This window comes from Rhinolophus hipposideros, assembly GCF_964194185.1.
Source record: "Rhinolophus hipposideros genome assembly, chromosome: 6".
NCBI classification, from domain to species: domain Eukaryota; kingdom Metazoa; phylum Chordata; class Mammalia; order Chiroptera; family Rhinolophidae; genus Rhinolophus; species Rhinolophus hipposideros.
The window spans coordinates 94,609,976-94,623,262 of record NC_138052.1 but is presented as its reverse complement, the minus strand read 5'-3'; the positions used below and the strand labels follow the sequence as shown (position 1 = coordinate 94,623,262).

The 13,287-nt window shown below is 46.9% G+C and overlaps 1 protein-coding gene across 2 annotated transcripts in view; it reads left to right on the top strand.

The window, feature by feature from the left end:
* The window catches only part of PDE6D (phosphodiesterase 6D), a 17,929-nt gene extending 12,160 nt beyond the window's left edge, over positions 1-5,769 (top strand). Inside the window, exons 2-6 of one of the 2 annotated variants that reach the window (XM_081050565.1) lie at positions 844-932; positions 1,532-1,657; positions 2,334-2,439; positions 4,290-4,380; positions 4,887-5,769. In XM_081050565.1, coding sequence (XP_080906691.1) covers positions 844-932; positions 1,532-1,657; positions 2,334-2,439; positions 4,290-4,371 — 403 coding nt within the window. In that variant the 3' untranslated portion in view covers positions 4,372-4,380; positions 4,887-5,769. Of the gene's footprint in view, positions 1-843; positions 933-1,531; positions 1,658-2,333; positions 2,440-4,289 lie in introns of both variants that reach the window. The other variant, XM_081050564.1, reaches the window with a different exon arrangement.
* Positions 5,770-13,287: the final 7,518 nt, after the last annotated feature.

The window sequence follows — 13,287 nt, the reverse complement described above, 5'->3', positions numbered from 1 at the left end:
GAAAATATTTATACTTAAGTTAGAAGATATTTTCTGACTGAGATTATCTATCAATTGACTGACCTCAAAAGTTGTAATCTTGAGCCAGAGAAAATCACCTAAAATGTGCAAAATTCAACTGTGTATCATTTTTAGTGACTGTAAGGCTTATGTTGTCTCTGATTGTTTTTGTTTTTAATGCTCCTTTTTAAAATTTTGTATCTTCTTCTGTAGTCTCTTTTTTCTTCTAAGGTGCTTTTTTCCTCTTTGTTTTGGTCTTTCATAAAAATGCTTTCTTGAGTTTCTGATGATTCTTTGCTATATTGTCATATTTCAGAGTAGGCCACTGAAAAGTTACTTGAGAGCTCTGGGCTTGTAAAACGTAGGGACTGTGATCCTTACAGTGATCTGCCCGGTCACTACTCGTATCTGTTGCTTTAGGTCCTATCTTGGCTGTTCAGATTCTGTTGGAAAATTTGAAATTTTGCATTGTTCATTTTCTACCTCTTTCTTGCAATTTCTAACTATGTACAGTTTGGGGGTTCTTATGTTGTAGATAAAATATCTCCTCTGAGGGTAGTAGATTGAGGGGGGAAGGTTATCACTTTGTGAGGGATGTAGCTATCTAACTATTACATTGTTTTGTACACCTGAAACTAATAATAAAAAAAGGAGCAGACTGCAACACAAAATTTAAAACAATACGCAAAATATCTATTTCCTCTGAGTTTTATGCTTCTTCCTTTAGATGGGTTTTGGACTCTCCTACACATTCTTATTTGCTTTCATGGCACTTAGCTGTTAGGCCGAGTACAAAGTAGGAGTCATTTTCAGTGCCTATTTTTCCTTAATGTATTTGATCAGAAATTGGATGAACCTTCGGGATGCTGAGACAGGGAAGGTACTCTGGCAAGGAACAGAAGACCTGTCAGTACCCGGCGTGGAGCATGAAGGTACTTGCCCACCCTTTGTCTTCCCTGGGCTGAGACTGGAGGACAGGGCTAAGCACCCAGCAGCTCAGTCAGTGCAGATCCAGTAGGAGGGCAGGCCCTAGAGTTACAGCACGCTAATCCAGGTGTTGTTGAGATTTTTACTTCCTTTCTTATGCTCTGTCTCCCACTTCCCAAACCCACTTTGTGTGGAAATTTTAGCATTAGAACATACCCAAAAATATAAACTAAGGTCTCAACTTATTTTTTTCCAAAGTAATATTTGCTTTTCTATCTCCCTGAAATAAAAGAAAAACTAAGGGGTTTAAACCAACAGAACAGAGTAGAAAGACGGTGGCCATTTAGCCCCTTTCCTGATGAGAGTAGCTCTGTAAGGCCCTTAGGTGCACTAAATCTGGTGTTCCTTGACGCTGTTTCAGTCAAATGCATTTGACCAGTTAGGGACCTCTGCCTTTAATTAAAACGTATAATTCTGTTACCAAGGCATTCTCTGCAATTTAGCATAGATAATGGGTTCTCTAAATCAGCTCCCAGAAACTTGAAGCACCATAGTCATTCGGTTTTCATTTATAATGACTTCAATATTTCTTTTTCTTTCCCAGCCCGTGTTCCCAAGAAAATTCTCAAGTGCAAGGCAGTGTCTCGAGAATTGAACTTCTCTTCAGCAGAGCAAATGGAAAAATTCCGCCTGGAACAAAAAGTTTACTTCAAAGGGCAATGCCTAGAAGGTATTCTGCTGCCTCCAGGCCTGAAATCCAGGCTCAGGGTGACAGGGACACAAGACACTGCTTTGATAACATTCATTTTGCGTCTGTCTGTGATAGGATTCCTACACCCTGCAAACAAAAAGAAAGCTGGCACAAAAAGGGGCTTTGAGCCCAACCAGAGGCTTTCTGACACTGGGCCGAGGATTGGTGCCTGCTTTGTCACTGATGTGGTATTGTGACACAGTCACAGGGAAGCTGCCCCGGAGGGCTTGGTACAGTGCTCTCCAGACAGCAGCACAGATTTGACGCAGGGCTCCTCTGCACTGAGTTTTCACCAGGAAGCGTAAGAGTGCACATGTATCCCAGAGCTCAGATGCCAAGTGGGCAGCCTAGTCCATGTGTCTGTTTATAATTACATCCAACCAACTTCTAAGAAAGCGTGGCTTAAACTGGACTCGCCCACTGGCCCTAGTCCTTAGACCCCGGAGCACAGGGAGCAGGCCTCTGGTGTGGTTCAGAGGGCAGCCCGAAGGGGACTTCTCCCTCCTTTCTATGCCTCTGGCCTGAGGGGTTTCCGATGGCTTCATTGGTGGTTCTCGGGGTTAGAAGAGGCTCACTCTAAAAGAGGGGAACAAAGAGCCCTGATACTATATAATATCTGGGGCGCCCGCTCACCCGCTTTTCCTTCTCCCTTCAGAATGGTTCTTCGAGTTTGGCTTTGTGATCCCTAACTCCACAAACACCTGGCAGTCCCTGATAGAGGCAGCGCCCGAGTCCCAGATGATGCCAGCCAGCGTGCTAACGTGAGTGAGCAGGCCGCAGGATCGTGGAGTGTGTCTAGAAGCAGGCATTCCTGGCAGGTGGGACTCATGGTCCCGTTCAGCGGGCAGGCAAGCTAGGTGGAAAATGAGGGTAAAAGAGTACCCCAGGGGATCCAAGGTTACAGGTTACTGACTTTTGTCGTATGAAAAAGACAGTGTGATAGATTAGACCCTTAGACTTTAGATTAGATCCTTAGACTAAATTCCTGATTAACCCTGACAAATTGTTTAATCTCGGACAATGTACTTACCTCTCTGGGCCTTGCTCTCCTCTCTAAACATGGAATTAATAATGCTCTCTCACAGAGGTATAGTGAAGATCAAGTGAGATGACATGGAAGGAAACTGGCACGTAATTAAAATATATTAAATCCATGCTAATTTCCTCCCTTTGCTGACCATCAAACTTCTGATGCTCTATTTAGATGGCCTTTAACAGAATCTGGCAAAGTCCTAATTCTGTTTTAGAGGATAATGTTTTGTTACAGTTTTTCAGAGACTAGCTTTCCATTTTAATAGCTGTACTTCCTGCTCACAGAATAATTCGTTTGTCTTTTATCCAAAAACACTGTCAATAACGGCCCACCCACCATTTTCTCTTGGGAAAAGACAGTCTTTAAAAGGTTTAAGTAATAGTGCCTAGTAACAATTTATTCACATACATAATTGTGTCATGTTGGATCATCTCATTAAACAGGTCCTTTATGAAAGCCACATTGAAATTGTAAATAGAGATTATTTACTTTGTCTTTAATAGATTTTTAATTAGAATAATAGGTATGTTTATATTCTATGAACCAATCAGATCTTGAGTTCCTTATTTACCTTTTTTATAAGTAATTGCCAGCAAAAATGTATCTGCTGGCTATTAATGATCCTGGGAAAGTACAGTGTAGTCTGTAGAAGGGCATTTTTTAGATTTTATTAACCTTAATTTGATTTCTTCTTGGCCAGCCTGATTTCTTTTAGGTGCTAAAACCAGTAAGTCTGTGTTAATATACTGAGGTTATTGAAGTCATGTCTTATTTTTTAGAACCCCAAAACAGTACCTCTGCTGTCCTTAGCTCAGTTCAAAAGTGGTTTGGTTTGGAAACACTGAGATATCCACCAAGGAAAATGAAATTCTACCCAATGCAGGTGTATCATTTGAGGTTCTTTGGTTTCAAGCGGTAGAAATTGACCCTGGGCCAACATGACAGAGTTGAAAGGGTAGGGCTGAGCACAGGGCAGCTCCAGAGATGCAGATGGCAGGAATCTGTATATGGATTCCTCAAGGAGTAACCAATCATAGGAAGTATCCTGCTCAGGAAAGAGTGTCTGATTGGCCCAAATTACATCCAGTGCCCACCCCTTTGTCAGGTGAGGGAAGGGCCATTTGATTGACTGGTGGACTAGAGATATGTGGTTCCCCAAAAGAAGAGCAGAGTGCTATTACCCAAAGTGAGGAAGATAGATGCAGGACAGGCCAACCCACGGCCGAATCATAAGGAAAAGTACCACCCCTGCAGCCTGCAGATTTCATGTGCATCAGAAAGTCAGTCATATTTACAAGCACCCCTGTATGCAGAGCACTCTACTAAGGGCCTTAAGTGTACCAAGGATTAAGACATGTTCTCTCTCCTGATTTCCGAACTTGAGGAAGACAAACCTAGTCATAAGTTAAACGTCATGTTAGACTTCTAACCCCATGTGGACACAAATTTTATGTCCCCAAGCCAAGGTTCTAGGTGGGTGCATGTCCATGGGTCCAGCAGACCCAGATTGAAACTACTTTGTGAAAATGAAGTCTGTTGCCTAATACATCCTCTCTTGCCCTCTCTTCTTACTTATAGTGGGAATGTTATCATAGAGACAAAGTTTTTTGACGACGATCTTCTTGTAAGCACATCCAGAGTGAGACTTTTCTACGTTTGAGAGAAGAATGTATGTGCATTTCAAGAATTTGGGGGGTTTTTTGGGGGGGGGCGGAGGAGGAAACTCTTTACTTATTTCCTCCACACATTTGATTTTTGACACTTCCACCCCTAATTCCCTCTATGACAAAACCCACCTGAGGCTACCAGGGGACCAGCTTTCTGTGTAGGTAACCAGATGGCTTTTTTCCCTCAAGCTGCCATCTTCCACTGACCAGACTTAACTCCCCACCTCAGACCAGGGCAGAGGGCGTGCCTCGACTCCTTCCCAGGGTAAACACAGGGACAAACATATACCACGGGCTGATGCAGTTCCTGTCACCCTCCCTGCCTCTTCCTGCAGGGGACACTGTTCCTTTGGCCCCTGGTTTTGGAAAAATTCATGTTCTTGACCCATGTTTAGTCTTTTCCTACTGTTTCTATTTCATACATTCTCATACGTTTAACTTGTAAAATAGACTGTGATATTATTATTACATAATGAATTGAAACATATGAATTAAAATATTCCTACAGTCTTTAGCATGGCACTGCTTTCATCTCTCCTTTTTCTGGAACATGAACCTGGCTCTGTGATGGGAAAAAAGATGTTTATCAGACCGTGGAATCACAACAGTATTTTACTCCAGAGTGACAGATAGATCTCGCGGTGCCTGAGTGCTTCAGTTCCTGCTTCCCAAGAACCTAAAACGTACCTGAACAGGACCTATGACCTTAACTTTGTCTTTTAGACCTGATATTTAGTGTTCCCTTCCACAACATACATGCTCCCTTTGTTAGTTTGTTTGTTGTTAGCTTTTCCCATTCCTTTATAATGCGCATTTCTTCAAGAGGTTTCCAGAAAGGTTTTTTAAGTTGGTAGAGTAGGGACTCATATTCCTAAGGGAGAGAACAGAAGTTAGAAAATGAAGAAAAGATCTCCCTGAAGTTAACTGCAGATCCCTGGGTAAGCATCCGGGATGGGGTGGGATGCTAGGAGGCTTTGAAAACTGCCATCAGAGGACCAGAGGACGCCAGTGTGGGAGAGAAGTGATTATTGTATCTGCAGTGCTTTCAAGTCTGACATAAGAGAGAAAATTTAAGAAAGTTCTCTTTTAGGAACTTACCTCTGAGCTTCCAGTAGCCTTCACTGTCCTTTATAAAATACCAACAATTAAAAGTTTTTCAGTTCCCAAAATAGTATGGTCTGAGGCTAGAGGAGAGGAGAATACACCAAGAGATAGGCCGTCCCTGGTGTAGCCCCTGCTCCCGCTTCCTGCTCCCCTGTCACTTACTGAAAGGACTGTTTGCTTCTGTGGACATTTTTAGTATACTGTCGCCATATTTCAGTGACAGTTCTGTTCCTCACATTAGATCTGTTGTCTTGAAAAGCTCATTTTTAATTACCAAAGATTGGATTAAAAAAACAAAAAAACAAGGTAAAAATGAGTCAAAGTTTCCTTTTGCTTTCTAAAAATGCCATCTCTTAAATTCTTTAAGCATTATACATTCACCACATGCATAGTTACTGAGCACTTTTTATGCACCAGACACCATTCGAAATGGTGGAGATACTTGTTGGACAAGATGAGTGAAGTCCCTGCCATTAGATTCCAATGAGAGGAGACAGAAAGCAGATAATTTCAGGTAGTATGTAACCAGTGCTCTGAAAAAAACGGGACAGGGCAACGGCAGCAGCATTCTGGAGTGAGCAGGTGAAGAAACAGAAAGAAGTCAGCAGCAGCGAACAGTTCCAAATCACCAAAACAGGATTGACAAGTCCCCAGCAGGCCAACAGCCTAGAAAGCCAGGTTCTACTCAAAAGAAGAGATTTTTTTAAATCCCTTAGACTGGCATCAACAGAACAAGAACCAGGTGTGCGCATTTGATTGTCTAGTTTCCTACAACGAACTGGGGATCTGATAGGAAAGGCCCTACCTGTGGGAGGAAGGAAAGCCTGCCCCTTCCAGCCTGGTGTAGTATGGACAGGAGAAAGGAGGAGGGAGCAGGAAAAAGAGGTCCTTGCTCTCCTTCACCCTCCAGGCTTCGGTGGGAGGGGCAGGGAGAAACATCTGCCCAGGTGTGGGGGAAAGATGAGAACTTCTGGAGGTTAGAGGGGAGGGATGGGCTGCCCCACAATCCAGGAGGTCGAGGCCTGTTGCCTTGGCTTCGGAAACCTCTCCCTCATTGTCCTTCATGCCCACTGCCGCACCTCATGTCCTTTAAGCATCTGGGGCGTGTCCAGCCCATGGCACTGGCTCCCCTTCTCAATTGTCCTTCACATCACAACCAGAGAGAGCCCCAGGATGTGGGTCTGACCACCAATCCCTCTGTATTGCCAAGTTTATTTTTAGAACGCCTTGTTATTGACCTAGTGATTACTGTAGAGCTTTCGAAACATCCTGTTAAAATGGTCCTCAAAGTGAAGACGTCATCTGGCTTAGAGTTTTTTTGGTGATTTTATTTGGTCTGAAACTGAGCAGCTTTGACTATAACTTTGAATAGGCTGAGGGGTAGAATGGAGTGGAGTCGTGAGAATAGAGCTCTGGTGAAGACATTCGGTTCCCAAACTGTACACCAAGGTGCCCCAGGGGCCTGCAGCAAACTCACAGGAACGCGGCAGGACCTTTTAATTTTCAAAGGAAGTACAGTGACACGGAAGGACATCTGTCGAGTACTGCTCAAACTGTTAGCTCAAGATAGTTCAGTTTGAACATTAGAACACACTACATGCTTTTGATGAGGTATCTTTGGGAGACCGGGTTTTTGGAGGTTTGGGTTGTAAAAAGCAAGTACCCCTCACAAATCAGTGTGAACAGGAAATGAGGGTGGTGGTGTCTAATCTGATTCCAAGGTTTGAGAAGCTGTGCAGTGCCCAACAGGCACACCCCCCATTAGTAAGTCATTGTGATTATAAGTGAAAGAAAAACATTTCCTCTCAATTTATGTGGCTTTTTTTGCTCAAAATAATACAATAGCCACTAAGTTAGGACATGAATACTTAATAAGTTATTCGGACCTAACTACTTAATAAAGGGCATAATTAGTTACTTACTTTGGTCTAGTTGCGCCATGAAAAATAGACACTAAGGAAGCAGTGAATAGAGAAAGTCTGCTGACCTCTGGTAAGCCCGGGGTTTTAAAATATGCCTTTCAGAGGGTTGGAAATACACATCTCCATCTCCGGCAGCAATAAGTGGGTGCTGAACAACTACTTCTGAACTCGAGGCAGCTCCTGGTCCCATGGAGTGCTTTTGAATTGTACTTATTAAAGAAAATATACTCAAAGAAAAAGAAGGCATTTACTTAGATTTCTTAGAATGGCTTTTTAAGTGATTTGATTTATTGAAATCATCCCCCAAATAGCTCTTCTCAATTATAAGAGGATAAGCAAAATTATTGTCACTTGAATTTTTAATTGATATTCTAATTATCACTTTCATTTTGGGCTAACGTATGTGCATTTGAGCTACACAATTTGCTCTCAGTATTTTATGGTGCACAGGGTGCCCATATAATGGCGCTGCATATGATCAGTCTAACTAGTTTGAGAACTTGGGATTTTATTTTGCTGTTTTATGTTATTACAGCGGTTGATGATGGTCATTTCTTCCATGCTACCTTGTTGGCTATAGAGATCGTTTACTCGGGGCCCAGCCCACGGTCAGGATTGGAATCCAAATCATCTCTTCCAGCAGATATCTGCCAACTTTGAATTGGCTTACCTTCAGCAACAGTCTACAATTCATTGCTATAATTAGGCTAAGGTTACAATCAGTTTTTCTTGGAGGGTTTACATTCACATAAAGGTAGACATTTTATGACACGGAAATGGTTTTATGATCATAGTGAGCCTGAAACCTTTCCAGGCCCAAATGATATCATTATGGCACAGAATTCTGGGACGTCAGGTGTGGGCTTGGGAGGAGACACACTAGCATTTGCTGAGGGAAACCTTGCCTCTGCCCACAGGCACTTCCTTGGCCTCCCTGGGGAGGCAAGTGGCCACTGAGAGGCCACACCTAAAACAATGTCACTGCCTAACAAGAGGCTAACCATTTCAAGTGTAGTCCTTGTTTGTGATTTTGGCAGATCCCCTAGGCAGAGCAGGAAATTCATAAAATGCCCACCCACCTAATAATAGGACCAATTTGATACCAAGGTCAGGAAATGTTCTCTCTTCAGAATGGATTGAGACCACATTGTCCCCAAGGAAAGGAATGAGCAGCTCCCGGGTAGAGATGCTTACTGAGAGGTTGACTGGTGGAGGAGCCTCGAAGCTCTCAGGGACAGTGTTGCCAAAGGGATCAGAATTCTAGACTCTACTGTCACCTCCCCCAAGGGACTGGAACCCATCCTTCCCCGCATTTTCAAGACTAGGTGACTTCCCAGCAGGCCATGGCCCTGGGCTCCAGTAGAAACCACAGGAGTCTGACGTGGGACATTTTGGGGGACTGGAGAGAAGGACCCAGAGAATATCTATGTGGAAAGGAGTACAAGTTTTCCTAGCATGCAGAATAGAGTTGCAGGTGAATTTCTAGGTCCAAAAAGTATGTGCACATTTTTTGGATCTTGAAATATGGGGTCTTTCCAGAAAGATTTGTACCAGTTTCCACTCTTTGCTGTCCCCCCTCCTACTGATACCAGTCACCTCCTGGGCTGGGTTGACAATGAGCACCAGCTGAGCATGGGGCCAGCTGCAGCCGGGGGAGCCAGAAGGAGGCCCGTGCAGGGTTGGTTCTAAGAGCCAGATTGTAGAACTGGTTCCCAAAAGAATCTTTTCCCATCATCTGTTTAGTTCAGCAAATATTTCCTGAGCCCTGGTGAGGGTCTTTGTTGTGCAAGTTCAGCTTTTTCTGGGCACTAATGTCCTTCAATATGTTATAAGGCTTTCTGAGAAAAAAATCAAGGTCAACTAAATTTGGTGCAAGCTGCATGTTAAACCTTCCTCTTGGAGATCCTTGATATATTAAAGACCCAGTGAGTTCTATAGAAAGAAAGCCCTTGTAACATTGCTTACCCCAGCAGGTCACCAAACAGGATGGATCTCATCTCTTAGGCACAGCTTTGGACAGAGACTTAGGAAGCGCCAGGCTACATGCTGTTGGGGGTCAATCAAGTTAGTTCAGTGAGACTGTTTGACTGTGAGGCACGGGTGGGAACACTGGAAATTCAGTGTGTTCCTGAGAGGTCAGAGCACCAGTGATCACCGAGTGCTGGAGAAGAGGGACGGGGCTGTAGGCCGGGGATACAAGGTGGGCAGCTCAGATCACCCTGGGCCAACCCCCACAACCCGGCTGGGAAGGATTCAAGCAGTACTGGGATCCTATCGCGAGAGGGACTGAGCATCACAACCTCTTCTGAAGTCACGTCACCTCTCTGTGCCCTCAACCTGGAATCCACACCGGAGAAGGGATTTCCCACATCTTTGCACTCCTCTCTTTTCAAGCTGTCTTTGTTCATGGAGGCCTGGTTGGCCTTGGAGCCTGGAGCCCTTTATTCTCGTGTTTACTAATAGGACTCAGTTACGGATGACAGAAAACCTAGTTGAACGAGCCTAAGTTGGGAGGAAATACTGGTATAACTGAAAAGTCTGAGACTAGTCAGGTGTCAGGCACAGTTGGAGCCAGGGGCTGAAAGCCATGTTATCAGAATTTGTGGTTCCTCTCCCTTGTAACTCAGTTCTGCTCCTATCTGTGTGGACTGCAGCCTTACCCTCTCAGCTGCCTAAATTCAAGTCCCCAAAAGGACAAAAACAAATGTTTCCTTCCTTGCCAGAAACTCAGTCAAAAATCCCAGGACTCACTATGATTGGATCAGCTTGGATCATGTGTCAACTCCAAGCTAATCAATATTGTGGGGGTGGAGGGACTCAGAGCACTGACAGGCCAGAAGCAAGTCACATGTTTTACCTGATTGAGAGTGGGGGAGGGGAAGTTCTCCAGGAAGAAAACTGGACATTGTTTCAGGGGATTATTGCCAAGAGCAGGGTGAAGAGATGGTGGCTGGTGTCAGAAACAACAGCTGTCCCCTGGTATCTTCCGGAATCTTCACCAGCAGCTCCTTGCTGCAAGGGATCTATCTGCTCCCTGCAGAGAGCCTCACAGCTGATCCACCCCCCACCCCCACCCCCGCCCTGGCATGGGTGCAAGTGAAATGAGGTTGTCTCAAGTGACCACCTGGTACTTGTTGCTATGGGCAGCAGACGTGACAGACAGCCCATGCAGGCACGTACATTCCAAGCTGGTTCCCTTGACTGTGCTCAGGACTTGGCAGAATTCACCCCACACCGACTGCTAGGCCTTCTCCAGAAATAATGTGTGTCATTGTCGTGTGGGGTGTCATGCGGGAGACCCTGCTCACTGCACCATGTGTCATGCAGGGCGGCCTGCGGGGTCTCTGCTCCCGCTCCCCACATAAGAACACAGGACATGGTGAGGCCAAAAAGGAACACCCACGGAGCCATAAGTAGGGGAGTCATATCACTACAGTCTCGCTGACGGCTGGGTTGGAGACACAGGAAGCAGGAGCCACACTGTCCACAACCCACCGTCCTAACTGCAATCCACTCTTGCTAACTCAGCCATCTTCTTGCTAGCCCCCCATTCTTGCTGCTAGTGTAGCCAAGGCAGATATATCAGTTGCCAATGGCTCACTGGTTACAGCTGCTGGCCAACTAGCCACAGCTGATGGCCATCTAATCACAGTTGATGGCCGTTTACTACCTGAGGCAGCACCTTTCCACGTGAGACCAAGAGCCTGGAAACTGCACTCCTGGCTCTGTCCCCACAGTCATTCACCCAGTATATTAGGTCAATGTCCCAGCTGGCCTTAGAATGTTTCAGCCCGTGTTTCCTAATTTGAATGTCCATCACGTCAGAGCTCAGATCAGACCCTGTGAGCACAGGCTGAGGTCTCTGGAGGGGAGGGCCTGGGGACAGCCCTGCCCCCTTCCCTGTACGACCTGAGCTTAGGGTTGGGGGAGGACAAGCAACCACACTGCAAAATTGGACTATCCCAAGTAAAGCTGGGACCAGGGTTTCTATCCCCAGGAAGTAGCTTCCACCAGGAGGGGACCATGGGGAGCCAGGGGCCCGAGGCAGGTAGGGCTGGCCTGCATATAGGACACAGGAGGTCACAGGAGGCCTGGCAGAAGTAGTCTGGGCATCAGGGATTTAGGAGGCCTTTGGATCCCTGTGCCGGCACTAACAGTGGAGCAGAAGTGACACCAGATCCTGGCTCTCCGGCCTGGAGTAGCCTGGCAGGCAGCTCAGACAGTGCCAGGGAGTACAGCTGGGTGGCCCCAGCCCGGTCTCCAGTTCCAAGCAGCCTAAGGGCCTAGGACTGTACTCAGGGCAGCAGCCACTGTAAGGAGTCCAGGGCTCAGAGAGGGGGGCCTCCCTAGGAGGGCGCTGTGCACACTGAGCATTTGAATGGGGTTCAGACAGAGAGAGTCTGGGGGGCCAGTGACCTCAGAGGAGCCAAGCCTGGCCTCAGTTCTGGGGAGGTCTTGAGTTCCCGGGATGGGCCATCAGCTGTCCAGAGGGCACACTTGGGAAATGACTGTCATGTCTGACTGAGGTTCCAGCAACAGAGATCGAAGGTCTTGTTTTGGGGGTGGGGTGGCTAAGGCTGCCCCTGGGACGAGGGCCCACTGAAGGGGCTCTTTCCTAGACGGAGCAGAACCCAGGGGAGCCCGCTGCAGTTCCTCTGTGGCCACCAGAGGGCGCCAATCCCTTGCAAAATCCAGCAAGGGCTGTCCCAGGCCAAACTTTTAGTGGGGTGATGGGGATGTGGCTGGGACAGAGGGTACAAGAGCTCAGTGCAGATGTGGGACCCCAAGAGACGCAGGCCTGGGCCCAGGCTCATGCTTCCTGCTATTGTTTTCATTGGGCAGAGAAGACTGAGGCCCAGCAAGCTTCAGTTACTTGCCCATATTAACTGCCATGTCTGTCTGGATGGTGCTGCTTCTCTCCTGTGTGGTTTTGCGAGTAGTTCTGAGCAGAACCGCAGCCTGAGGGAGCTGCGTTAGACCTGACCCAGCTCCACGTGCTGTCTGCTATATGGAGCCCCTTCTGCTGCCTTAGAGAATCCCCTGGACTCCAGGCTTGGGAATATCCTCAAGACTGCTGCCCTGGCAGCAGGGCAGAGCATCTGGCTCGTGGCCCGGCCTGTGCAGGGGTGCGGGGTGGGCGCACATGGTCAGAGGGTCCCTGCTACCAAAGTCGTGGTCTGACCCTGACCCTGGCAAGTTTGGGGGCAGCTCATTGGAAGACGGGTGTCCTGGGGCATGAGCGGCCCACTGAGGACAGCTAAGTTCTAGCCCCTGGGAAGGGCAGGGGCTTCCCTAGCATACGATGCCCGACAGAAACCACAAGTGTGGTGGAGACGGTGCGTATGGTGTCCTGCCACCAGAAGGTGTCCTGCTGTGTCAGGATGAGGAGCCTGGTCTCTCTTGGTCTTTTCTGAATCTCTAGAGCCTATAAAGGCACCTGACACAGTAAGAGCATTCGGTACATGTGTGAATGAATGAAGAAATGAACGAATGAATGAGTGAACAGAATACTACCACATGCAGGGAAGCGTGGTAAGTGGCCCCTGACCTCAGTGGGGACAGCCAAAAACACAAGCAGGTAAATGTATAAGCTCACACTGTGAGAATGACTATGCCACCAAGGGAGAACTGAAGAGGGCCTTCTTTAGATTGGGGACCAGGGAAGACCAATGCTGGCACCGAGCCAGTCATGAGAAGTCTGGGAGTCAGACATTCCTGTGGCAAGAACAGCAAGTGCAAAGGCCCTAAGGACCAAGCTTGTCGTGGACACAGGAAGCTGCGTGGCTGGTAAGCGAGGGGGGCGAGGCACAGGGCAGGCAGAGGAAGAGGTGACTCTGGTCTCCCCGAGTTCTCACTGGGTGGGACAGTGCCAGCTGGGTATGC